At 51.1% G+C, this 23,905-nt stretch overlaps 1 protein-coding gene across 4 annotated transcripts; it reads right to left on the bottom strand.

Annotated features, from left to right (window-relative positions):
* Positions 1–2,410: 2,410 nt before the first annotated feature.
* On the bottom strand, positions 2,411–23,540 carry Cd5 (Cd5 molecule). 4 transcript variants are annotated; one of them, XM_087584735.1, is made up of 12 exons: positions 23,280–23,540; positions 14,893–14,967; positions 10,841–11,143; positions 10,381–10,443; positions 9,796–9,907; positions 9,566–9,678; positions 7,609–7,896; positions 6,388–6,513; positions 5,564–5,617; positions 4,546–4,665; positions 3,871–3,962; positions 2,492–2,904 (listed from the first exon to the last, which is right to left on the bottom strand). In XM_087584735.1, exons 1-11 carry the CDS (start codon positions 23,329–23,331, stop codon positions 3,874–3,876), a joined length of 1,395 nt encoding a protein of 464 aa, XP_087440861.1. In that variant the 5' UTR covers positions 23,332–23,540; the 3' UTR covers positions 2,492–2,904; positions 3,871–3,873.
* Between the last annotated feature and the right edge of the window lie 365 nt (positions 23,541–23,905).

Here is a 23,905-nt window from a genome sequence, read left to right on the forward strand (position 1 = left end):
TTTAAGTGGAGCAGTGACCAAGGTACAAATGGAGATAGGAGTTAGGTTTTGATCTGCAATCCCAGGGCTGCAGGGTTCTTGTACCATGTATGCACTGTGGTACTTAGAAGTCTCGAGAGAGTGACACAAGAGTCACCAACTTCAGTTCAAGTTCATTGCCTGTCACTCCCTGCTGTGCTTGAGCTGCCTGGCAGGCGTCCAGGGCTGGGCACACGAGACATCAGTCAGAACACATTGCAGACCTCACCACAGCCGTTCGGGTTATACCAGGGTGGGGGCAGGGGGCATAGGGCCAACTTTTCTCAGAAAAGACTTGGAGAGCCACGCGGTCTGCACGAGGCTCCGTCTGCCTTTCTTCCCTTCCTTCCGGCTGCATTGCTAGCACACACTGTCATGGGTTCTTTCTAGCTCCTTGGAAATAGTTACCAGATCATGTAGGCCTCTTGCTGCACCTCAACCGTGACAGGTCCTGGGTACAGAAAGGGCGGAAGAGATCTAGCCTAGAGACCAGCTGGGGAGGGCCTGAAGTGTCCTCTACCTCTGAGGCAGGGATTGCTGCCTAATGATCCAAGGAAGCTTCCTGTTACACTTTCAGTTTCTTTGACCTCTGAGAGGAGGAAGAGGTTCTAGAATTATGAGTATACAGATGCCTTCAGAGGAAAGTGGGCAGGAAGGTAGGGCACCGAGAGTGGTTCCTGCTCTGTTCCAGTCCTGTAAAATGGAGACCCCAAGCCCAGGTCACAACAGAGCAACCTTGGTGGGTGAGGGGGATGTGTGTCATGAACTTCCCAGGGGACAAGTGCTGGCTGGGGGCCTGATTCTGCATCTGAGTCTAGAACTTGAAAAGAGCTGTCAAGGAATTAAGTTGTTCTTCCTGGACTATGTGACCTGGCAGGTCTTGTTGGGACATATCTCCCAGGCCCACATAGCTTGAGAGTTTTGTGTGTATTCTGTATGGAGGTCTTCCTCAGTCTTCCACCTAGACAGGTAGGGTCTCTCACTGAACCTGAGCTTACTGGTTGAGGTAGGCCAGCTGACCGGGGAGCTCCAGCCCTCTGCCTGCTTCCCCCCCTCAGTGCTGGGAGTTTTGGTACTTTCTGCTATGCCCAGCTTTTATGTGGGCGCTGGGGATCTGAACTCGGGTCCTCATGATTGCAATACAAGCATTTTGCTGACTGAATCATCTCTCCAGCCCCACAGTTTTCTCTCCCCTCCCCTCCACATGGAGAGGTTTAATGAGAGAAGAAGAGTAGAGGAGAGGAAAGGCCGTCCATGAACACGAGGAAGGAAGGGGTGGGTGGGTGAGAGAAGGGACAGGGAAGAGGGGAAAGGCAGGGAAGTGAGAAACAAGAGCAAGAGAACAGTAAGAGTTTTCTAATGATTCCTTTTCTGCTAAAGTTTTTGGTGTATTTTTCTGTTAAATAGACTTTGGAAGCTTTGAAACCGCTGGTAGACATAAAGAGCTTTACAAGGAAGATACCTATGGTAGGCAGTGGCTGCCTTGTATCTTGCTTCTTTCTGGTAGCAACCCTTTAATTCCCTTTCACGGGGCCCCTTCACCCCATTAGGTATGAGCAGGCACATGGTAGACACTGTTTCTGGGTTCCTAGTGTGATTAGTGGCAGATATGTGACCTGGACTATTAGAACAGAGGCCTAGAGCTGGAGAGTTGACTCCGTAATCATGAGTGAATACTGCTCTTGCAGATGACCAGAGTTCAATTCCCAGCACCCTTCTAGGTGACACTCCATCTTCAGGGGTCTGAGCCTGCACATCCATTCACAGAGACACATCATACATTCATACATACATAACTAGAAGTTAAAAGAGTGAGGCTTGGACGGGCAGAGGGTGTTGTAGGAAGGGCAAAATACTGATCAGACATCTAGAATGGTGGTGATCCTAGCTCCCTGATTCTCTGTCTCCCACTTCACCCCATCTTCTAGTGACCCCCTCATTACTTTCCCAGAGTTGGATGTGATGTGTGGATCCCTGAAAACTGTGCCTAAAGGCTTCATGGCCAAGGCACAACCTGGGTTAGACTGGGGAGCAGGGGTAGGTGCCTTCCCCTAGCCCATAGTCAGGGATGTCAGAATGGTAGAGGAGACTGTTTTGTTGAAGGGAATTCTTTAGACTCTAGGAACACACCCATCTCCATTCTACCACACCTTGATTTGAAGGTTAGCTGACAGTGTTTGCACTAGGGATTTCTAACTATTGTGAGAAGTAAGAAGCCTAATGAGAATTGCCTGGGTGTCCTTTTATGCTGGGCTCTGGTGGGGACAGGGTATCAGTGCCCTTGCTGGCCAGTGGGCCTTACGCTCTGGAGGGGAAGGTGCCTTTGGATGAGGAATGCAGAGGGCAGGGAAAAAGAGCCTCTCCTTGGCTTAGGTGTGTAGCTGTGACTATGGTCTCATTAGAAGGTCGGGAGGATGGGGCCCTGAACACAGCAGCCCCGGAGTACTCATGTTCTTGGAAAGTAGAAAAACCATTATTTACAAAGAATATATTAAAAATATGCTTGAGAAAGGAGTTCTTGTACGTATCCCACTTGGGTGTATCACATCATTCGTTCATGGCGTCAAGAGTCCAAGGAGAAAGTCAACCTCGCTGGTCATTGCTCCCCAAAGGATTGGGACTCCTCTGGATACTGGGGTCTCTGCTTGCAAGGATCGGTTGCTTGAAGGCTCTGTCTGCTGAGTTTTGGCTTTTGGAGGAAGCAGCCAGGCTACCATGGCCACAGGATATAGGAGCTGGCCTGCCACTGCAGGGCCCAGGACCTTGTCCAAAGGACCTTGGCTTCTGTCCAAGTTCTGGCTGAGGTGGAAGTGGGCAGTACTCAGAGTGGTAAATGCTTCCTCAGGACAGAGGGATGTGCTTGGTCTTTGTTGCTGGCCTTAAGTTCTGTGAGGTGCAGAGGACACATGTTAGAGCGTTAACACTGGTGCTGTGCTGTGGAGGGGAACCCAAGTCGGGACATGGGTTTTTGCTTTGGGCTGTGATTGGGGAAGCTGCTGTTGTGCTAGGGAGGTCTCCTTGCTCGAGGGATGGTGGATCTGAAGGCTGTAACTTCTCATGATCCCTTGTGTGTGTGTGTGTGTGTGTGTGTGTGTGTGTGTGTGTGTGTGTGTGTGTATGTGTATATGTGTGTGTATGTGTGTGTATGTGTGTGTGTATGTGTGTGTATGTGTATGTGTGTGTGTGATGGGAGTACATATGTGTGCACTTGCACTTGGAGTTTAGAGGACAGCCTTGGGTATTATATTGGTAGCCTCTTCTACTTCCTGTTGAAGACAGGGTCTTCCATTGGCTGGAATTTGGCCACATAGGCTAAGCTAGCAAACTTACATGGCCTGTCTCTGTTCCCATCACACCATGGCTGGGATTACAAAGCGTATGCCATGATACCTAGCTTTTTCTCTTAAATATGGGTTTAGGGTTTCACACTCAGGTTCACCCGCTTGTAAGAGAGCTATCTCCCCAGCTCTCATATTGTTTTCAGTGGATTTTCATGATGGAATTTTACAGGATGGCTTTACGATTAATGATTCTTCTTTCGTTTGCCAAGGTGGCTCCATCATCCAAATTGTTAGTGTGTGCTGAGATATATATATGAAATTTATTTTTGAGACAGAGGCTTGCTATGTATCTCTGGCTGGCCTGGAATTGGCTATGTAGACTAGATTCACCTTAAACTTGTGACTCTTCCTAAGTGCTGGGATGACAACCTTGTTCACTCCCCTCTCCCCGTTTATGCGAAGAAGATTCTAGGGGCCTCTGTCCATTATGGACAGTATCTCCACTAGATGCTGGGTCCCCTGGGCTGGGGGTAGGTCCTGGGTATCAAGCACCAGGCAGGGATGGGCTCACCTTTTACAGTCTCTGAGCCACTTGCAGGTCATAGTCACTGTCAGAGGAATTGTCAGGTTGTGTGGAAGAGCGGTGTAGGGCCCCTTCCAGAGCTAGAGAGAAAAGATTGCCCATTAAAGAAGTCCCGGAGGCTGCACAGGGCCCCAGGAGATGAGTGGGTTGCAAGATCACAGAGGTTTTCTGAGATGGTGACAGCCCCGGATCAGTTTTGATCAGACTAGCCAAGTGCTTACTAACGATGCTGAACTTCAGGCCCCCTGGGACTTAATTGTGAGTGCCTGTGAGGAGCCAAGTGTTGGAGGCTCCTGTGGACCACTTAATGGCTCTGTCCTGGCTCAGAGAGATCTGAGGGGCTCATTTTTCATCGAGCCCCCCAAGGCCTGAAGGCAAACAGGCCCATTAGGTCACAGCAAGGCTGGGGTTAATGGCGTCCATCCAACTGCATTCTTCTCTCTAGCTGAAGGTTTCAAGGTCTCCAAGGGACAGCAGAGGCCTGTGAGGGCTGTATCCCTGCCGCCGCCCTGCTGGGACCAGCTGTCAAGCAGGCAGTCTCATCCTCCACCCCCTGGAGCCTCCCTTTCCCTCTTTGGAAAAGCACAGAACTTCAAGGTCAGCACTCAGCCCGAGCCCCTGTCCCCTCTCCCACCAGGCTGCCCGACAGCCCCTGCCTCTCACCTGGATAAGCCGACAGGCGAGAGTTCCTGGGAGGCTGGCTGTACTCATTGTCCACGTGAGAGGCTGCCGGGTTCTCAACCTGGGACCGCACAGTTGCCGTGTGGCTTCGATGGAAAGACACTAAGCAGACACAGGAGGCCAGTGGCACTGTTAGAATCAGAGCGCTGCCCTTCCCAAGCAAGACCCCATAGCTTTGCTTCCTGTTTCCATTAAGTCATGGGGGAGGGGTGGTACATTTCCCCTTCCTTTCTCTCTGGGGAGATTCACAGCCCCCAGGGGTCAGCCTCAGGTTTGAACAGTAAGTCTGATTGGCCCAGTGAGGCCTCCAGTTGTTCCCTCAGCCATCCAGCTTTTACCTTGCAGGAAACAGGAACACAGGCACTAGGGGGATGGTCCTGCCTATCAAGAACTGGGGGCCTTTGTATCCTTTAAAATCAAATAAAACTGAGAATCTTCTAGAAAGATTTGGGCCTGCGCATGGAAAGGGGAGAGAAATAGAGTGCTTGCTTCCGTCCATTAGTGTAGCTCTGAGTGTGGCTAGGAGAACGAAGGCTGGGGGAGGGGGAGAGCTGGCAGGATCAGGGTATTCTAAGCCCTCTGAAGTTGTTCTGGGCTAAAACTAGCTTGGTCAGTCCTTTGCCATGCCTTCCCACTTTGAAGAAGAGCCATTTAAAAAAAGTCTGGTAAGTCCTGAGCTAGACCACCGTGTGTAGCTTTGCTTTTAGCACTATTTGACCATGGGAGGAAGGGCTGTGGGGAGTCTCTGCTTAAGTCGGCCAGCAAGAGACAGCAGTGTCTGAGGCTCAAGAGGCCGATTATGTAGAACCACTTGCCCCTAAAAGAAGCCTCACCCCTCTTTGGTGTGGGGACATCTGTTGACCTCAGTCACACCCTAGTGATGTGGTGGAGACCAGAGGCCCTTAGCAGCCGCTGGTTTGCTGGATCAGCAGACACCTTGACTCTGCTTTGTTGACCTGAGTCCCGGGACTTAGGAACACCCACTTCTGGGGACACTTACTGCTCTGGTTCACTCCTGTGGGACCAATCCACTGACGCTGCTTCTTCTGACGAACTGGGCAACAGACAGGAAGCTCATGAGGCCAGATGGTAGTGAGGGGGAGGGTTGAGGGAGGGGAGGCACAGATGCCCTGGAGACGGGACTAATGGGGTGCACCACTCCAGGCCTACTGCCTCATTTCCTAACTGACTGGGGAGAGAGGTTGAAACCATCGGGTCCCCATAGAAATGACCAGGGGTTTATTTAGAACCAGAATGGATAACCTCAGAGGGCACCAAGGGACTCAACACTACTGCCCCGATCTCCTTTATCTTCCTTCCTTGTCTCTGGGTAATTTCTCTAAGGTGTGCAAGGCCAGGCGGGCAAGCCTCCTTCTTCATAACGTATGCAGCTTTCAGTAAGCAGGGAAACTGAGGCTCCGATGAGAGCAGCAGCAGCAGAGTCAGTGGTCATCGGGAGCTGCGGAGCTGATCTTGGTCCACATATTGTGATATCAGAGGCTGTGCTGACATCACGTGTAGCCATGGCTTTTTTTTTTTTTTTCTTTTCTTTTTTTTTTCCTTTTTTTTTTTTTTTTTTTTTTCGGAGCTGGGGACCGAACCCAGGGCCTTGCACTTGCTAGGCAAGCGCTCTACCACTGAGCTAAATCCCCAACCCCGTAGCCATGGCTTTTATCAACTGCCGTAGGCCTTTGCCAATTCCAGACAAGAGCAAATCAGAGGGTACAGTTTGTCCTGACTTTCTAATACTTTAGACAGAAAAAGGCTAGTGGACAGCAGGGGCGGTGGGTGGCGAGGGAGGAAGGCTTGGGGCTTGGCACCTACATTTCTTCACCAGCTTCTTGTAGATCAGAGGACCGCACATGACCATCAGCACCACCAGGAGTACCAGGGTCAGGATGATGCTTGCCACAGTGCCTGGGGCCAGGCCCACTGGGTTTGGGTCTTTGCCTGGACAGGGGGATTCTTAAATCAGACCCAGCACTGGCGAACAACTCCGAGGGCAGTGACTGTTCTGATTTCCCTGGCACCTTGGCACTTCCTGCCAACCCGCCAGTGTGTTCAAAGTGGAGCTGTCTATTTGTCCACCCACCCATCCATCCATCCACCCATCCATCCACCCACCCATTCATCCATCCATCCATCCATCCATCCATCCATCCATCCATCCACTCACCCACCCATTCATCCATCCATCCATCCATCCATCCATCCATCCATCCATCCACCCACCCACCCATCCATCCATCCATCCATCCATCCATCCATCCATCCATCCATCCATCCACTCACCCACCCATTCATCCACTCATCCATCCATCCATCCATCCATCCATCCATCCATCCATCCATCCATCCACCCATTCATCCACTCATCCATCCATCCATCCATCCATCCATCCACTCACCCACCCACCTATCCATCCACCCATCCATCCATCCATCCATCCATCCACCCACCCACCCATCCATCCATCCATCCATCCATCCATCCATCCATCCACTCACCCACCCACCCACCCATCCATCCACTCACCCACCCATCCATCCATCCATCCATCCATCCATCCATCCATCCATCCATCCATCCATCCATCCATCCATCTCCATATATTCATTTGTGTATCCACTGTGTATCTGTTTACACAGTCATCTATATAGTCACTCATCTACCCATCCACCTATCTACCTCCATTCCACATCACCCATCCATGTACCCTTCTCTCTTTTAGACATTATTCAGTTACCATCCACCCCCACTCCCCCAACCCCCACTGGATTTTCTAGCTTGCATTATGGGAAAGCAGGAGATAGAAGGGAAGGGAGAGTCTGCCATCTACCAGCAGCTTGACAGTGATCCACTTGGGCCTTGCCTACTGTACACGTCATTACTGATTTTTGCTCCCAGAACCCCATTTACTGTCCTTTTCCCAGAAGCTTTTTCTACCTTTTCAGATCTGCTCTTTAGAGATTTGCTCACTGACTAGGTCCCAGAGGAAAAGGCTCCAATTGCCCTCCACCCACCGAGACCTGCAGTCAACTCACATGTGATGAATACCCTCTTGCAGTGGGTTTTTTTCTGAAGCTGGTAACACTGAGACAGCTTCTCCTGGGTACAGAGGACCCCCGGGGAGGTCCTGTCAGCATCCATCACATGGAAGGAGATGAGGTTGCCACACTGCTGCTCTTGGCATAGCTCCTCCCACCGTCCTGGACCCCTGGCTGCAGAACTGTCACACAGGGCAGCCCACTGTGACCTCTGGCGAACTTCAGCGATGCCCTCACACACGCTGCTGCCCCCCACCAGGCGGCTCTGAACCTTGGGCTGGAAATCTGCAGAGAGGGAGTGATGGTGAGGTCGCAGGCCTGACCTTGGGGCTTTGTCAGTGTTGATTACTGCAGGGTAGGGGCTGCCTGTTCCACAGCCCCTCCTCACGTCCTCTCCAGCACTTCTCTGACCAAGCCTTGTCTGGTCCCTGGAACCTCTGGGCGGCTGGTGGCAACTATCTCAAGACAACAGTGGCAAAGGAGCCGGCAGGGTGACCATGCCTTCTTATCCTCTTGCTTAGGAAGAGGGAGGGCTTTTTAGAAGGAGGAAACCGAGGCCTGGGGACTGGAAAGAGCTGGTGTACTTCTCTGGTGGGGCAGAATCCAGGAATTCTGCTGCCGGGCCCCTAACCCTGTGGCTTAGGCTTTTGGCCAGGTACTTAGAGGTATTTGTGTCTGCTAATCAGGGTGGGGCTTGGGAATCTATGGCAGAAGCTACCTTGCTTGGTTGAAAGTCAATAGTGAGCTTACCAACTTTGGCTAGTTTCCATGGCAACACCCACCTTCAAAGCCCTAGTGAATCTTCTATTTAGAAGAAACTTCAAAGCAAGACCCCGGGCATGGCTTTGCAGGTTGGAGCCTGTACTAGGGCTTGAGGAGTAGGTGGGGCTGGAGCCAGCCACGAGCCTCTCATCTGCCCAGAGAACCTTGAGGCTGCTACTGCCGGAAGACCAGTTTATATCAGGTCTCCATTGGAGCGGGCTGCCCCGCTTGTAGACCTTACAGTTCTGAGCCATGCATCCGTTATTAGTGCAGGAATCCTGGGGACCTGCTGAAAGCGGCTCTCGTTAGGGGCGTGGGGAAGGGTTTCTGGAGACACTAATACTGTCTAGGACCACACCTAGAGTAGTCCCCATTTAGAAAATAGGCTTTGGATTGACATTGCTTGAGGGTGAATCTCAGCTCATGCTCTGTGATACTGGAAGGAAGTGGAGCTTCTTTGAGCCCTGGCTTCCCCCATTAAAGAAGAGGGTAATAATAGTTCCCACCCCCAAGGTGGGGATGAAAGCCGAAGGATGCCCAACACCAAGTCAGTCTGTTGGGAACAGAATCCAGAGCAGCCTCCAGGGCACCTCCAGCAATGTGGACCCCCTCCTTCCCAGCCTTGGTAGTTACTCTGCCTTGCTTTGAACCGTGGTTTCTTCCCATCTGTACCCCATCCTGCTTTGGGCCCTATAGAGTCCCGTGTGTTTAGCTATCCCCCTCTCCCCATTTCAACTGCGCCAGCACCGCTGGTCTCTTGTAGCTCACGACCCTGGCCGAGCATTGCAGGCCGCCTCTGTAGCTGTGCTCTGAGCCAGGCCTTCGGGATCTCCCAAACCCTGTCATTCCCCAGCCTCCTTGCTGAGGATTCAAAAACTCCCCATTGGTAGAGGCCACCCCTCCAAGTGCCTTTAACCTTTGCTCAAGCCTCAGTTTCCCTTTCTCTTCTTCCTGCTGCGATCCCAGCTGCCTCCATTTCTCCAGATGGTGGCTCCTTTGGGCTAGGCAGGAGTCGCTCTGTAGGTGCCTGGATCACCACCTCATCTGTTGTTTAGAGGCCATGGACTCAGGCCCCCATTCCTCTTTCATTTCCACTAGGCTTCTCATAAAGCTTGAATATTTGGTCAGGGGATCCCATGTCCTTACTCAGAGGCAACAGATAGCCTGATGATGGGGTCAGTTTCTAGCTTACCAGAGCAGACGACTGCGAGTGCCTGGCTGCCCTCCTGGACCGTTGTTTTCTGGAAGCATTGCTGTAGTGAGGTGCAGCTCCCGTTCTGGGCCTCCCATCGAATTGGCAAGGGCCTGGGGTCCCTCAGCTCTGCAGGAGCTGGAGTTCCTGCTGTCTCTATCCGGGACAGATGTGTCAGGAAAGAGCCACACTGCAGAGACTTACAGATGAGGTTCCCCAGGTCCACGGGCCTGGCCTTGGCCTTATAGAGGATGGTGCCACCCCGGCTGCCATTGTAGAATTCCACCACACCTGTGCACCTCAGGCCCTCGTGTCCTGGCACCAGCTGCAATCTGGGAGGGGCTGGAGAGGGGAAAGACATGTGTGAGTGTGGATACCTTCCGAATGCCTCGTTGCTGAACCCCGATGAATAGATGAGTGCTTGGAAGATGAGAGTCCCAAACATTCCCTAGGACACACCTGAACCTTTCCCCCGAAATTCAGATATAATGGGCCTCTTAGTTTTTGTTTGTTTTAGTGATTCAATGAATCTAATTTGGGCCATTTACAGGAACATGGGTACCTTACCAGTGGCTACAGCACTGAATAAATGTTTTTCTGCCCCCACAACCATTAACTGTCTCTATTTTCTCAAGGAGGGGTGAGGTCTCATGAGTCCCTCCTCCCTTGGTTAAGGAATGTTGATAAACACAGATAACCACAGCTCCTGAGAGTTCAAGAGTGCAATCATTACACCATTCCTGGTCCTTGGGTCTTTGTTGTCTATGTCAGGCCATCCTCTCCTTTCCCTCCATGAGGCCCAAGCACCCTCTTACCTGTGGGCTCCGGCATGGTGGTGGGTAGGGTGGTTGTGGGTAGAGGTGTCGTCTTCTGGGGCTCTGCAGTGAAACACACAGACAAGGGGGGAAGTGGGGAAGGGAGGGGAGAAGGAGGGGGAGCTGGTGGCAGTGTGAAGACAGGGCTCATGACTTTAGTGCCCCTTGTCAGTAAGCTGACTTGACTCCCGCCCCCATGCTGCTTCTCAACTCCCTAAGAGGCGGTAGCCCCATACATCACAGGCAGGAAAATGGAGGCTCAAAGAACAGCGAAGTTGTCATTTGGCAGAGCCAGGTCTTACTTTTCAATCTTGGTAGATGGATGTTTAACGCCCTTTGGCTAATTCATGCCAGCCAGTTCTCTTACCTGTCTGTGGTCAGGGCTCTGTCACTGTGAAGCCCCTTTCTACCCACTTGCCCTCCCAGGTCTCAGCCCAGGGTGTCATACACCATCACCTACCTAGGCAGACCAGGCTCAGCGGAAGGCACTGGCCCAGCGAACTTGTGCTGCAGTTGGAGAAAGACCACGGGGGTCCTTGGCAGAGGATCTGGTTCTTGGGTCTGTTCCATAAGGTCAAATGGCCAAGGGCCAGAGGGTTACCACATCCCAGCTGCTGGCACACTGTAGAGGCCTCATTGGCGTTTTTCCAGAGATCCTGGCTCAGCCTCCAACTGGAACTGCACACCGTTTTCATTCCATTCATCTGGACCTCCACTAGACCCTGACACTTGGAGTTGGAGCCACTTAGCATCACCTGGGCACCTGAGCGTCAAAAGAGGAGGTGGGAGGCGTGAGGTGATGAAGGAAGAGCTCAGCTCTCATTTCCCCTTCTGAGTCCCCCACCCCCACCCCCTTTAGGGCACCGTTGAGGCTTCCTAGGAACTCAGGCAGGTCACCGTGTTGACTCTGTGCTGTGTATGCTCAGGTTTCTGAACTAAAGGGAACCTTGGGGCTGTGGACAAGATGTCCTGCACCTTCTGCACGAAATCCCCCCAACCTTGAACGTTCAGGCCTGAGTCCTGATATCTATCTGTTGTCTCTGTGTATGCCTGCAGATGTGTGTGCACACATGTGCACATGTGCATCAGAGGTCAGTTCTGAGTGTCCTTCCGCAGGGGATAGATGTCCATCTTCCTTTTTGAGACATGTTCTCTCACTAGGACTTGGATATTTCAATTCAGTTAGGCCTGCTGACCAGGAAGCTCTGCCCAGCTCTTCCTACCCAGCATAGGATTCCAAGTGTGCCACCACGTCCTGCTTTTTTGTTTTGTTTTGTTTTGTTTTCGTTTTTCAAGACAGGGTCTCTCACTCTGTAGACCAGACTGGCCTTGAACTCAGAGATCCGCCTCCTGAGTGCTGGGATTAAAGGCTCATGCTACCATCCTCATCGGGCCTTTTTTTTTTTTTTTTTTTTTGTTAAATGTGGGCTTTGAGGATTGAACTCTGGTCCTCATGCACGAGCTCTTTTCTGGACTGAGCCTTCTCCCTGGCTCTTTCTCCCAGGATCTTTTTATCTTAAAATTAGTTGTATTAGCTGGGCGTGGTGTCCCAGGACTTGGCAGTGGAGGAAGGAGAAGCAGGAGTTTAAGGTCATCCTCAGCAGTAAGTCTAGTTTGAGGACAGCCCAAGGTATAGGAGACCCTGTCTCAATGAAACAGAACATTGAAAATTGTACGGAGGCACATGTTTCATGTGGTAAGATGCGCTCATTGTAAGGATTCTGTTCTGTGGAGGTTGATGAAACATCTACAAGCACGTGGTTATTCCATGATCTAGACACAGAGCCTGTCTGTCATCTAGACACATCCTGCGTGCTCCTCGACCGCCAGTTCATTTCCCTGGCTCCAGCCTCCGGGAAGGACTGCCCTGCTTTCTGCCATGAAAGATTAGTCCCTGCTCTTCTACAGGGTCACATAATTGAATTGAATCACAGAGCATCATTGTCTGTGGCCTCTTGCCCTCTACGTATATTTGAGGTTTATGTGTGTTCCTTGGTAAATCAGTAGTTCGTTCCTTTTTAAAAAAAATTTACTGTGAAATAATATTTCATTGTGTGAATTTTCTCCATTTCTTTTCTCTGCATCATCATGTGGGTTGCTTGGGGGTTTGCCCACCATGTATCAAAATGCTTACAAATTTACATGTGCGGCTGGCACGGAGGCTCATCTTTCCATTTCTCTTGAGTAAACACCTTAAAGAGAAACTTTTTGGCTATAGGCAGGCTCATGGTTTTGACTTTATAAAGCTCAATGGTGGGGAGAAGACTGTACACTATGTAGAGATAACCCCCAGGACCCATGGAAAATGCTTCTAGGACCTCTTGCGGTTACTAGAATCCACGGGTGCTTAAGTTCCTCATGTAAAGTGGTCTAGGACCAGGCAAGGTTGCACATGCCTGTCATCCCAGCACCCAGAAGGTGAAAGATGGAGGGTCGGGAGTTCAAAGCCATCCTTGGTGAGTTTGAAGCTCATCTAGACCAGGCAGCTCTCAGGCGGGCAGGCAGGCGGGCAGGCAAGTAAGCTAGCCACACCCCACTCCCAAGCGGGAAGGGGCTGGAGACGTAGCTCAGCACTAGAGTGTGTTTAACCTGCTCGAGGCCCCGAGTTCCGTCCCCAACGCTGTAACAACAAACACGATGGCAAAACGTCTGCACCTGACCTACACAGTCCTCTGTATGCTGTCATCTCTAGATTCTTTAGAATTCTAACCCAGTGCAAAACTGTAAATGATTGTGACTCTGTACTGTTGGGGGAACATCAGCAAGAAAGGCATTTGTGTATGTGGGGTGCGTGTGTGCGTGCATGCATGTGTGCGGTGTGTGTGTGTGTGTGTGTGTGTGTGTGTGTGTGTGTTTCCTCAGGCAGTGTCTACATTTTTTGAGACAGTGTTTTCCAATGCTCTGAAGCTGACTAGTAAGTCCCAGGAACCTGTGTGCCTCTGCCCCCATGGTATCTGGGTTTTGTTTCTGAGTTCTGGAACCATACTCGCATCCTGTTGCTTGCAAGGCCAGCATTCTTCACACTGAGCCATCTCTTCAAATCCTGTCTCATCTTCAATTGTTTGAAGCCACAGATACTCTGTTCCCTGTCTCTCTCTCTGTGTCTCTGTCTCTCTCTGTCTCTGTGTCTTTGTGTCTCACTGTCTCTGTGTCTCTCTGACTCCAGCTGTCCATTGGTTCATCTCTCTCTCTCTCTCTCTCTCTCTCTCTCTCTCGCTCTCTCTCTCTCTCTCCCCCCTCTTTCTCTCTGTCTGTCTGTCTGTCTGTCTGTCTGTCTGTCTGTCTGTCTCTGTCCTGTTTCTCTCTATGTGTGGTGTGTGTGTATGTATATGTGTGTATACAAAGAGATTCTGGGAGGATATGTAACACAATCATTACCTGGGGTATTGGGTGAGAGGCAGGAAGGACAGGTGAGGAGCAGAGACAGAAGTGAATTCAGCAGCAGATCTTGTCATAGGAAGTTTTGAGCTGAGCAGGAACACATTTACAAATGGGAAGGCTGCTCAGCTTTGTCCTTGGCTTAGAGCCACTGGCCGGGCTGCCTTTCCTTTCCTTCCCACCCATGGGGATGTGTGGAACACGGAGAGCAGGACTGTGGCTAAGCAAGGTCATACGGTAGCTGGGTGGAGAGGCCTGGTCCCACATCTATTCACTGTAGATACTTTGTGTGCTCCTGGCCTAGTAAGCACCTCAGGTGAGGCTCAGATAGCAAGTAACTTACTAGAACCGGAGGCTGGGACATCATCCAAGGGCCCAAGTCCTGACCCAGGGCCTATTAAGGCCCCCGAGGTTGCATGGTGGTTTTTACAAGACCCTCATCTCTCTCCAGATAAATTCAGCACAGTGTTATCTAGGTTGGAGTGGAGATGGGACTGTGGTACAATGAATGTGGAGACTGTCAACTTAAATGATGTTAGGCCTGGGAATGTAGCTTAGTGGTAGAGCACTTGCCCAGCACCCACAAGGCCCTGGGAGTCACCCCCTAACATGGAGAACTAAATCAACAGGCTCTGCACTGCGGACATCTCTGAGCCTTCACTAAGCCAGTATACACTGTGAGTCTCCATTAGTTACAGAGATGCTGTGTGGCCTGACCCCTGGAGAAACGGTGGCTTCTGAGATTGGGGTGTAGACACTCTGCTCTTTGCAACCTGACACAACCTTTCTCGTAGCCTATCTGCAAGTGTCCATGACAGAGGACTAGAGAGGAAACAAGGCTTTGTGAGGTGCGTTTGTGGGTGGGTTTGTTTCCTATGGGGGGCATGCTACCTAACCTTCGTGTAGTGATTATGAAGGGTGCCACCTGTGCATGCACTGACATGGCTGATGTGTGTTTGCAAGAAGCAGGGTTCACATTGTGGTGGAGGCAGGTTCTTTTTTTTTTTTTTTTTTTTTTTTTTTGGAGCTGGGGACCGAACCCAGGGCCTTGCGCTTCCTAGGCAAGCGCTCTACCACTGAGCTAAATCCCCAACCCCGTGGAGGCAGGTTCTTAACAGGCAAATCCTCACGTACCTACGAAGCCCCTTCCTTTCTCATGTTCCTTCTTCCCTGGGCCATCCCTTCCAGACTGTCCAAGGCAGAAAGCAGCTGTGGAAAAGAGAAAAATAGATTAGAATGTGAAGCTCCCCTCCCCCCTTCCCTGGCAGGTTGTCTCCCCACCCCACTGTCAAGGAGATTCCAGGACAGGGATTTTCATGCCTTAGCTTAGAATCCAAAGTGGTTACAGAATCAATTTAGTGAGCCGCAGCCATCAATTCTCTCTCTTTTTAAAGTTTATTTTCCCAGTGGATACACAAGTAGGATAGATTTTTCTTTAGTGCACGAATCTGTGAATGTTAACACGTGCCACATGCATGACCTCCATCACAGCCAAGATACAGACCAGCTTCGCTGCCCACAGGGACTCTGCACTCTGTCTGTCCCTGTGTAGGAATGCAAGCATTCCTCTTGTTAGGAGGGAAATGGAGCTGAATAAAGGACGATGCACTATGCTATCATCGAGAGGGTGCGAGTTGTTTGGAGGGGTAGTGCCCATGAGGAGATGGCTCAGTTAGGAAATCATTTGTCTTGCAAGTGTGAGGACGTTCGTTCAAAAATCAGACATTGTGAATGTGCTTGAAACCCTAATCCCAATTCTGGTAGCTAGAGATAGGCAGATTCCTGGGGACCCTGGCCAGCCAGCCTGGCCTACAAAGCGAGCTCCAGGCCAGTGAGAAGTAAAGTGGGGGCTCATGAGAGACATCACCAGGGGCAGGTGCTCGCTGCCAAGCCTAGTGACCTGAGTCCCCTATGGTGGAAGGAGTTGTTCTTTGGTCCCACACACACGTGCCGTGGTGTGCCGGGCACGTGGAAGCAGTGTCGGGGTCTAGGGATGCAGCTCTGGTGGCAGAATGCTTGCTTAGCATCCACAAGGCCGTAAATTTCATCCCTAACACCACATAAATTGGATGGGTTGGTGCATTCTCACAATCCTGGCTCTGGGGAGGTGGAGGTAGAAGAGTCAGGAGTCAAGGTCATTGTGTACTATATAGTTAGTTCAAAAAGGCAGACAGACAAGAAAGAAAGGAACAAAATAAAGAAAGGAAAGGAAGGAAGGAAAGAAGGGACTGCGTTTGATGATCCCAGGCCCCTGTGTAGACACCATACAGAACAGCATTGGGCTTACTCAGAGAATTTCCTTAGGAGAGACTGAGCAATGAACACAAACTACCATCCTCAAAAGGAAAGTAACTGGGGTTGGGGATTTAGCTCAGTGGTAGAGCACTTGCCTAGGAAGCGCAAGGCCCTGGGTTCGGTCCCCAGCTCCGAAAAAAAGAAAAAAAAAAAAAAAAGGAAAGTAACTTAAAAGAGTTCTGCCATGCAAGCCTGATGGCTTGAGTTCCGTCCCAGAACCTACAGTAGGAAGTCAGGTACAGTGTGCTCATCGGTAATGCTAGCGTGCCCAACACAAGAGCAGCAGAGACAGAATTGCTCAGACGCTCAAGGTCTTGAGAGAGATGGCTGTGCATTCCAGGGTGTGGCTCCTCCTGTTTGGTCCTCAGATGAACAGTATTTCCTTTCTCCCCATCACCGTCACTGTAACCATCACCACGGTAACTACCCCCCTCATCACTATTGATGCTATCACCGTTCTCCTCACTACCACCACCTCCATCGGTATCACCATCACCACTATCCTCAGGACCATTGCCACTGTCCCCACCATCATCACTACCACCACCACCAATCCTCACATCATGGTCATCACACCACCATCATCCCTGTCGCCAGTCTCCTCATCACCACGTCCGCCATCACCATGGTCATCGTTCTCAAATCACCTTGGTCACTGCCGCTGCCGCCACTGCACTTGCCCACTGTGACTACCGCCCTCACCTCTGCCACCACCACCATTGTCATCACTACTGCCATCTGCGTTTTAATTTTTCACTCTTGTGGGAATTCTTAGTTTAAATCTCTCAATTTTCTCCACTATGCCCTTTGATAGATATTATTGCTCTTTGAGAGAAGAAACTGAGAGGTGAGTATGTTGCCCATACAACCAGCGGCCCAGAGGCCATGCCCTTCCCACTGGGCCAGCTGTCTGCTGTGCTCTCTGCTACATCAGTTCCTGCATATTTCCAGCTGTCTCCAGCAAATAGGGCTGGAGAGATGGCTCAGCGGTTAAGAGCACCGACTGCCCTTCCAGAGGTCCTGAGTTCAAATCCCAGCAACCACCTGGTGGCTCACAACCATCTGTAATGAGATCTGATGCCCTCTTCTGGTGTGTCTGAAGACAGCTACAGTGTACTCATATATAATAAGTGAATAAATCTTTTTGTTAAAAAGAGATAAAACGAATATATCATGGGAAGGTGTGGCACTGAATCTGTTGTGTGATGTTGGCAACTCGTTCACACTGTCTGGTCTGTAAAGTGGTGAAGCTCAGTTTCTGATCCTTTACCTTCCTCTTGGCCTAAGCCTGCCTGATCTCCATCCTGTGTTTCAGCGAGTCTTAGTGTCTGGCAGAGCAGGGCGATGGCTGCTGCCTCTGCTTATCTGAGGATGCTCTCAGGCTTTCTTTGTCCACAACCCGTCTTCATTCATTTTGCCGCTTCTCCCAGGTACCCACAAACTCCCTCCTAGCCCTGAGCCCTGCAGGCTGTGCTCAGCATCCCCCTGACCTCCTCTGATCCACACTTCACCCATGCCCAGTGCTTTCTGAAACTCCTGTAGCCAACCCCAGCTCAGGACGCAGCTTGGAGACCCTGTAGGCTGCAGGGATGAGGGACATGGAAACGTTACACCATTTCCTCCTCTACCACCCACACCTCTCCTTCAAGCTGCTGGGACAGCTTCTAGGAATTCCAAGGCCTTTTCCTTCCCTATACAGCATCCTCCAAGCTCCTGAAAGTCATGGCTTGGGCTGAGCAAGCCCAGACAAAAATCTCAGCAAACGAAGCCATCGTCCATGACTCCATCTCTTGTCTCTACACGGATAGAAATCCAACTATTTTGAGACTTCCTTTTATTTTACTTTAAAAATAAATCCAAATGAAAGTTAGGGTGGATGAAAATCAGGGAATCTGGCCGTGGACTGTGTCCCCATCACCAGGGCCTCAGCCAGCAGTCTACTCTTTTATCTTTTCATTTGCCAGAGCCGATGACGGGTCCTGCTCTCTCCCCGAGAGCCCTGCCAGGCTTTAGGCACATGAAACACTCTCATGCCTACCCTGAATGGGTGCATCAGGATTAATCAGGATAAATAGCCTCCCATGACTTCGAGTTACCTCCAATTTTGCACCAGACCTGTTTGCCAGGAATTTGAAGTATGGATTTTGGAATGGCTGAAAATGTTCATGATCCTCTGCCACGGATTCCCTGAGCAGTAGCCAGGCTGCTGTTGTCCACGGGCGTAGGTACTCTGCAGGACAGAACCTGGCTCAGGGCAGCTGGCGGCAAAGCCAAACTCAGGTCTCTGCCTCTGAGCTGCTCAGAGGTCCTGCCTGTCATTTGCAGCCTGGACATGCTTGCTGAGGCTGGTTTAGTATCTGGTAGGCTCCTGGGGTTGGAGGCAGGGGCTGCGACCTTAGCAATAGCTATAGTTGCTATTGGCAAGCCCCCTAGTAGTAAGCCTCTCTCATAAAGGCCCTTTTCTTGCCTAACACCTCAAATGAAGATCGTGCTCCGTAAAGGCCACCCTGCTCCAATCATTTCATGTAACTTAGAGATCAGATGACCTTGCTACTCCATAAACAGTGATGCCCTGGCAGTTCGTGGAGCTCCCCACTTTCCATTGGAGGCTGACAGCTTTGGGGAGGACCCTAGGTTTTCTTCCTTCATCTTCTCTCCATTGACTGACTTGGAAAGTTCCAGAAACCCCAACTTTCTTTATCCTTTCTTCCTTCCTTCCTTCCTTCCCTCCTTCCTTCCTCCCTCCCTCCCTCCTTCCTTCCTTCCTTCCTTCCTTCCTTCCTTCCCTCCTTCCTTCCTTCTTTCCTGCCTTCCTTCTGCTCGTTCATTCGTTCTTTATTCCTTTCTCGTGACAGGGTTTTATGTAGCCCAGGTTAGCCTAGAAGGCACCATGTCAGAGGCTGACCTTGAGACTCCTTGATCCTCTTACCTTCATCTTTCACGTGCTGTGATTACAGATGCACGACCTTCCTCACATACCGCAAAGCTGGGTGCTGCAGCCTGTTCTTGCCAGCACAGGCCTGTATAAACTGGCTGTGTTTGCCTCCACCTTCAGGAGGGAACACTGAAGTTCTGAGGGGATAGTGACTTGGCCATGGTGCCAGATGTAGCTGGAGGTAAGCAGCATCGTGCCTCACACCCACCATCTGACATAGCGCGTGGGGTTCCTCTGGGTCCCCCATAGCCCAGGTGTCGTAGTGGAAGTGGAGTGTTCTGTTCTGCAACCCAGCACTGCCCCGAGATGAGAGTGTGAGGGTCATGCAGCTCTTTAAAACGAACCGTCCACATTAGGAAAACATCTGGATTCCAGAGCATGTCCGGCTAGATGTCTGGTTGAGGACTCAGCCCTGGAGAGGCTAGAGGAAAGCCTTCTGCACTGTGCCACTTTCCTGTTCATAGGAGGGGAGCTCCAGTCCTCTACGAGGCTCTATGGGCTCCCTCTCTGCCTCCCTCCTTTGGAGCTGCTGAGCCAGGCACTCGGTGTCAGATTTGGCTCACTTCCCACACCTAGGTGTGAACACTTTCTCTGTTTTGTAAGACTCATCCTATATAAGAACAGCATGCCCCCTCTTCCCACCCAGCCCTCCCTTTCTGATCGCCACACTCGTGAGTGACCTTCTAGCACCTACAGACCCACTGTCATGATCTCTTGTCTATCTCCCTTCACACTCTTGATTGCTGGGTCAGACCTGCCAGGACGAAGACCTTGTCTCTTTGTTCCCTGTGTGTCTCTGGCACGTAGTAGGTACTCAACCAGTGCTTGTTGTCTGGATGAATCCACAGAAACTACCACCGTTATCCTTTGGAGCACAGCTCTAGGCTTTTGATAGTCTGTTTTGTTTGTTTGGTTTTTTTTTTTTTTTTTTGGTTCTTTTTTTCGGAGCTGGGGACTGAACCCAAGGCCTTGCGCTTCCTAGGCAAGCGCTCTACCACTGAGCTAAATCCCCAACCCCTTGGTTGGTTTTTTTGAGACTGGTTACTCACTGTGAAATACAGGCTGCCCTGAACTTGTGATTTTCCTATCTCAGACTACCCAGTTCTGGGATCCCCTTCATGCCCAGCCCGTTTTGTAGATGAGGAGACCAAGGGCTGGAGAAGTTCTTGTTACTATGGGCGACTAAAAAGAAACCGAATTAGATACTCCCCTGCGCCACACACTAACTGTACACACATACATGCATATAAACACATAGAGAATCGATGCTCTTAGCTCTCTGTCCGCTCTCCCTGAATTCTTGTCCTGGTCACTGTAGGGAGACCATCTGACCCTTGGTGGAGCCATACTGAGTGATCACAGAGCTAGTACAACAGCCTCCGGCTTCCAGGAACTGTGGATCAGTCAGGGTTCTTTTCCTTTGTGCTTAGAGCCAAAGACAACTCAGCCATGGATCCCGGGATAGCAGCTTACAGCCTGCTCTGAGCTAGCACATACCCAGCCTGTCTTGTCCTTACGACATTTACCCTGTTGATTCCTCTGCCCAAGTACCTCCTCCCTCCTTTCACTAGCTGGTTCTTCTTATCATTTCGGGCTCAGGGTGACAGAGGAAATGTCATTCCCTTCAAATGGTCCCGTGCCAGCGCGTCAAGCTCTGTGTGCCAAGTAGGGACCCTCCGATGTGCACAGGCTTCCAAACCTGAGGACTGGCTTCCATAATTCCTGTCAAGTCTCTGTGAGCTGGGCAGGCCCATGGGCCAAAATGTCTGCCTTGGCTCTCCATGTCCCCGCTGCTGTTAAAGAGCTGAGTAGCATGTGCTCAAAACAAAATTGTAGATGAATGAATGAGTGAATGAATGAATGAGCGAGCGAGTAGCGAAGGAATGAACAACCTGTGCAGAAGAATTGGGGAGAGCTGTGGTGTGGTGAGCACTTGGTAAGATCCCTGCTGACTCTATCCTGCCTTGCCTTGCTTCTGGATGACCCTTGTGTCCACTGAGCACGATCTTCCCCTACATATAGGCTAGACCTACTATGAGCCAATTCATTTAATTGCCACCAACACCCACAGGGTACTGTTTTATTCTCTACTAGACCGAGGATTGCCAAGCCAGCCCAAGGTCACCTACCCAAAAGTGGCAGAGTGGAATTCAAACTGGATTTTGGAGTTACTATGGTGGTGTCTGAGCCACCGTCCCCAACCTGCTTCGATGATCGAGGCTCAGGAAAATTGTAAGAGGAGACAGTGTGGGAACCCCTGGCTGTCACCCTAACCCAGCCAGGTTATAAAGATCTTTATCCCTCAGGTCCTGGGGTATCCCCAACCCTATGCCTTGATGTCTGTGTGTCTGCTGATGGAGGCTTCTCCATGGGCGTGCTCTGCCGTGTGAGCATGGCTTTGCGGATCTATTACTCCTACGAAGGCGTCGGAGCTGTATGGGCAAAAATGTGGGCCAGGCTCTCCATGCTGCTTACTATCTGTTCCACCATGGGCTTGCCACTCCTGGGCCTCAGTTTTCCTTCACTGTAAAATGGGACGATACTTTCAGAAGTACTATTCGGAAGCGAACAGAAAAAATGGATTTAGAAGAATTTCATGAAAGTCAGGCCTGGCGGCACAGGCCTGTAATCTAGCTACTGGAGAGGCTGAGACAGGAAGCTTGAAAGTTGAAGGCCATCTTGGGTTATGGAGTGAGTTCAAGGCCAGGTGGTCATTTATGGAGACCATGCCTCAAAAAGCTAGGGGTCAGCGAGACGGCTAAGTGGGTAAAGGCATTCTCTGCCAAGACTGATGAGCCAAATTCCATCTCTGGGACCCACAGGGCAGAAGGAGAGAACTCATTCTTGCAAATTGTCCTCTGACCAGTGACATTCCTGCATAACGCACAAATGTCTAAAAACTTTTTTTTTTTAAGTAAAAACTGGCAGGGTGTAGTTCAGTCAGTCATAGCTTGTCTAGCACATGTGAGGTCCTGGGTTCAATCATAGAACATTAAAAATAAAAGTAAAAATAAAAATAAAATTGTGAACTGCTCCCCCCCTCCCCACCCCTCACGACCGTGGAACTGTTTTGTACCCATAACGCTCTAGCCATAGGGACTGTGTGCTCCCAGGCCTCCCAGTGATACCTCTACTGGGGCTGAAGATTCGCTTCCGTCTCTTCTGGACTCTGGGTTCATACCCAGTGGGGAGCATGGGTGGGTCCTGTCTCCCTGTGTGTGGGTTTGAGGCTGCAGAGAAGGGCTGGATTGGGGCAGGGGCTAAAGGCTTGGCTTCTGAGATTCTCAGGACCAAAGGGACCACCACATCAGTGTCCTGGTAGGATCCAGGGAGCAAGCCAAGATTTGTCAAGCAAGCATGGGGTACCTACCTCGTGCTGTCCTATGCACAAGAAGTGTGTGCCTGGGCATCCAAGCCACGGTAACATGAATGAAGAGGTCATACAGTGTCCAGGAGAGTGCACACATGGTTCTCATATATACACACATTCAAAACGCACCCCCTCCACATCCAAACTCACACATTCCCACACTCACTCACTCACTAGCTCTTGTAGGTGTGGAGTGGGTGCCTGAAGCCCCAGATTTTTCTCTGTGAAGCAGGAAGCCATTTCCTCTTTTCCATCCCACCTGGCAAACAGCGAGCCCTACCCGGGCACATCAGCTTATACCTCTGCTGTGATACATGCACAAGCTGGGAGCGGGAAGATCTCCTCATCAAATTTGGCGCCCAGGGCTTGGGACTCCACGCATAACTCCTACAGCATACCTCTGGCTAGTCAAGAAGCGCCTACTTTCCCAATGTCACTGACGGTCCACCAGCAGGGTCTCAGGTTTGGAGCAAGGCTCATGAGTTGGGAACTCCTTTAGGACTGACCAGGGGCTGCCGTTTGACCTCGGCATCTATCTGTTCTTCCGCCTCCCTGTAAAGGGACCGTTCTGCCGCGGCCTCCTCTGCCTGGAGCCTCCCCAATATCAGGTTTCTACCTCCCTGGAGGTGACCGAATAAAGGCCAGGCATTTCTGGGTGGCACACTGGAGAGGGTGACTGCCTAGGTTGGGAACTGAGTGCACGCTGACTTCTAGCCCAAGGCTGAGAAAGACAGAATCAGGCTCGGCAATGTTTGAACAGAGCCCAGCGGAAAACGGGGAGCTGACCTAGCCTCTGTGACCATAAACCTCCGATAATGCACAATGGACCCAGAGTCAGACCTGGGAAGAGCTGAGATCCCCTTGCTGCACCCCAGTGTGCCCAGGTACTCTGCCTGGCAGTACCGGGAGGCAGAGACTCACCCAGTGTTCCCAGCAGGTATGTGGCAGCCAGCAGCACTTCGTGAGAGTCCATGGATAATGGCCTTCTGCTGCCTCAGCCTCAGTGAGTTCAGTTGGCCAGCCAGGAAAGGTGTCTGGCTCAGTGTCTTACTCTCTTGGAGTGAGGGGGCATAAACAGGGTGCAAAGGGGAAGCAGGCGTGTGGGCCCGTGTCACTGCCAACCCTGTTTGAAGTTGAACTGTCAACTTCCTCCCTGTGAAACCACCTGCCCCAATTAGAATGGAGGCCTGAGTCTCTGTCAGCTTCCTGCATGAGGTGCCTGGAGCTGCGGTAGTGCCAGCTGGCCATTCTCATGCCTGGGCAGAATCAGGTGTCCTTGTGGGATGGGACTATGCGACAGAGAGAGGCTGGGAACTCCAAAGAGAGGCAGTCTACTCTCATGAGAGCTCACCAAGGTGAAAGGGCAAGGGCCTGAGACAGGAGTTTTCAGAGAGGATTCCGAGTGGGGCTGGGCTGTGCGGGTGAGCAACTTCAGGTCTTATTGCAGGGTTAGGGAGGAAAACTAAAACCCAAGCCCTGCTCACTCTGATGGTGGGCTGGGCTGGAAGTCTGTGATCTGAGTTGAATCCCTGTGGAGAATTAAGCAA

This window comes from Rattus norvegicus, chromosome 1, assembly GCF_021556685.1.
Source record: "Rattus norvegicus strain SHRSP/BbbUtx chromosome 1, alternate assembly SHRSP_T2T, whole genome shotgun sequence".
Taxonomy (NCBI): Eukaryota; Metazoa; Chordata; class Mammalia; order Rodentia; family Muridae; genus Rattus; species Rattus norvegicus.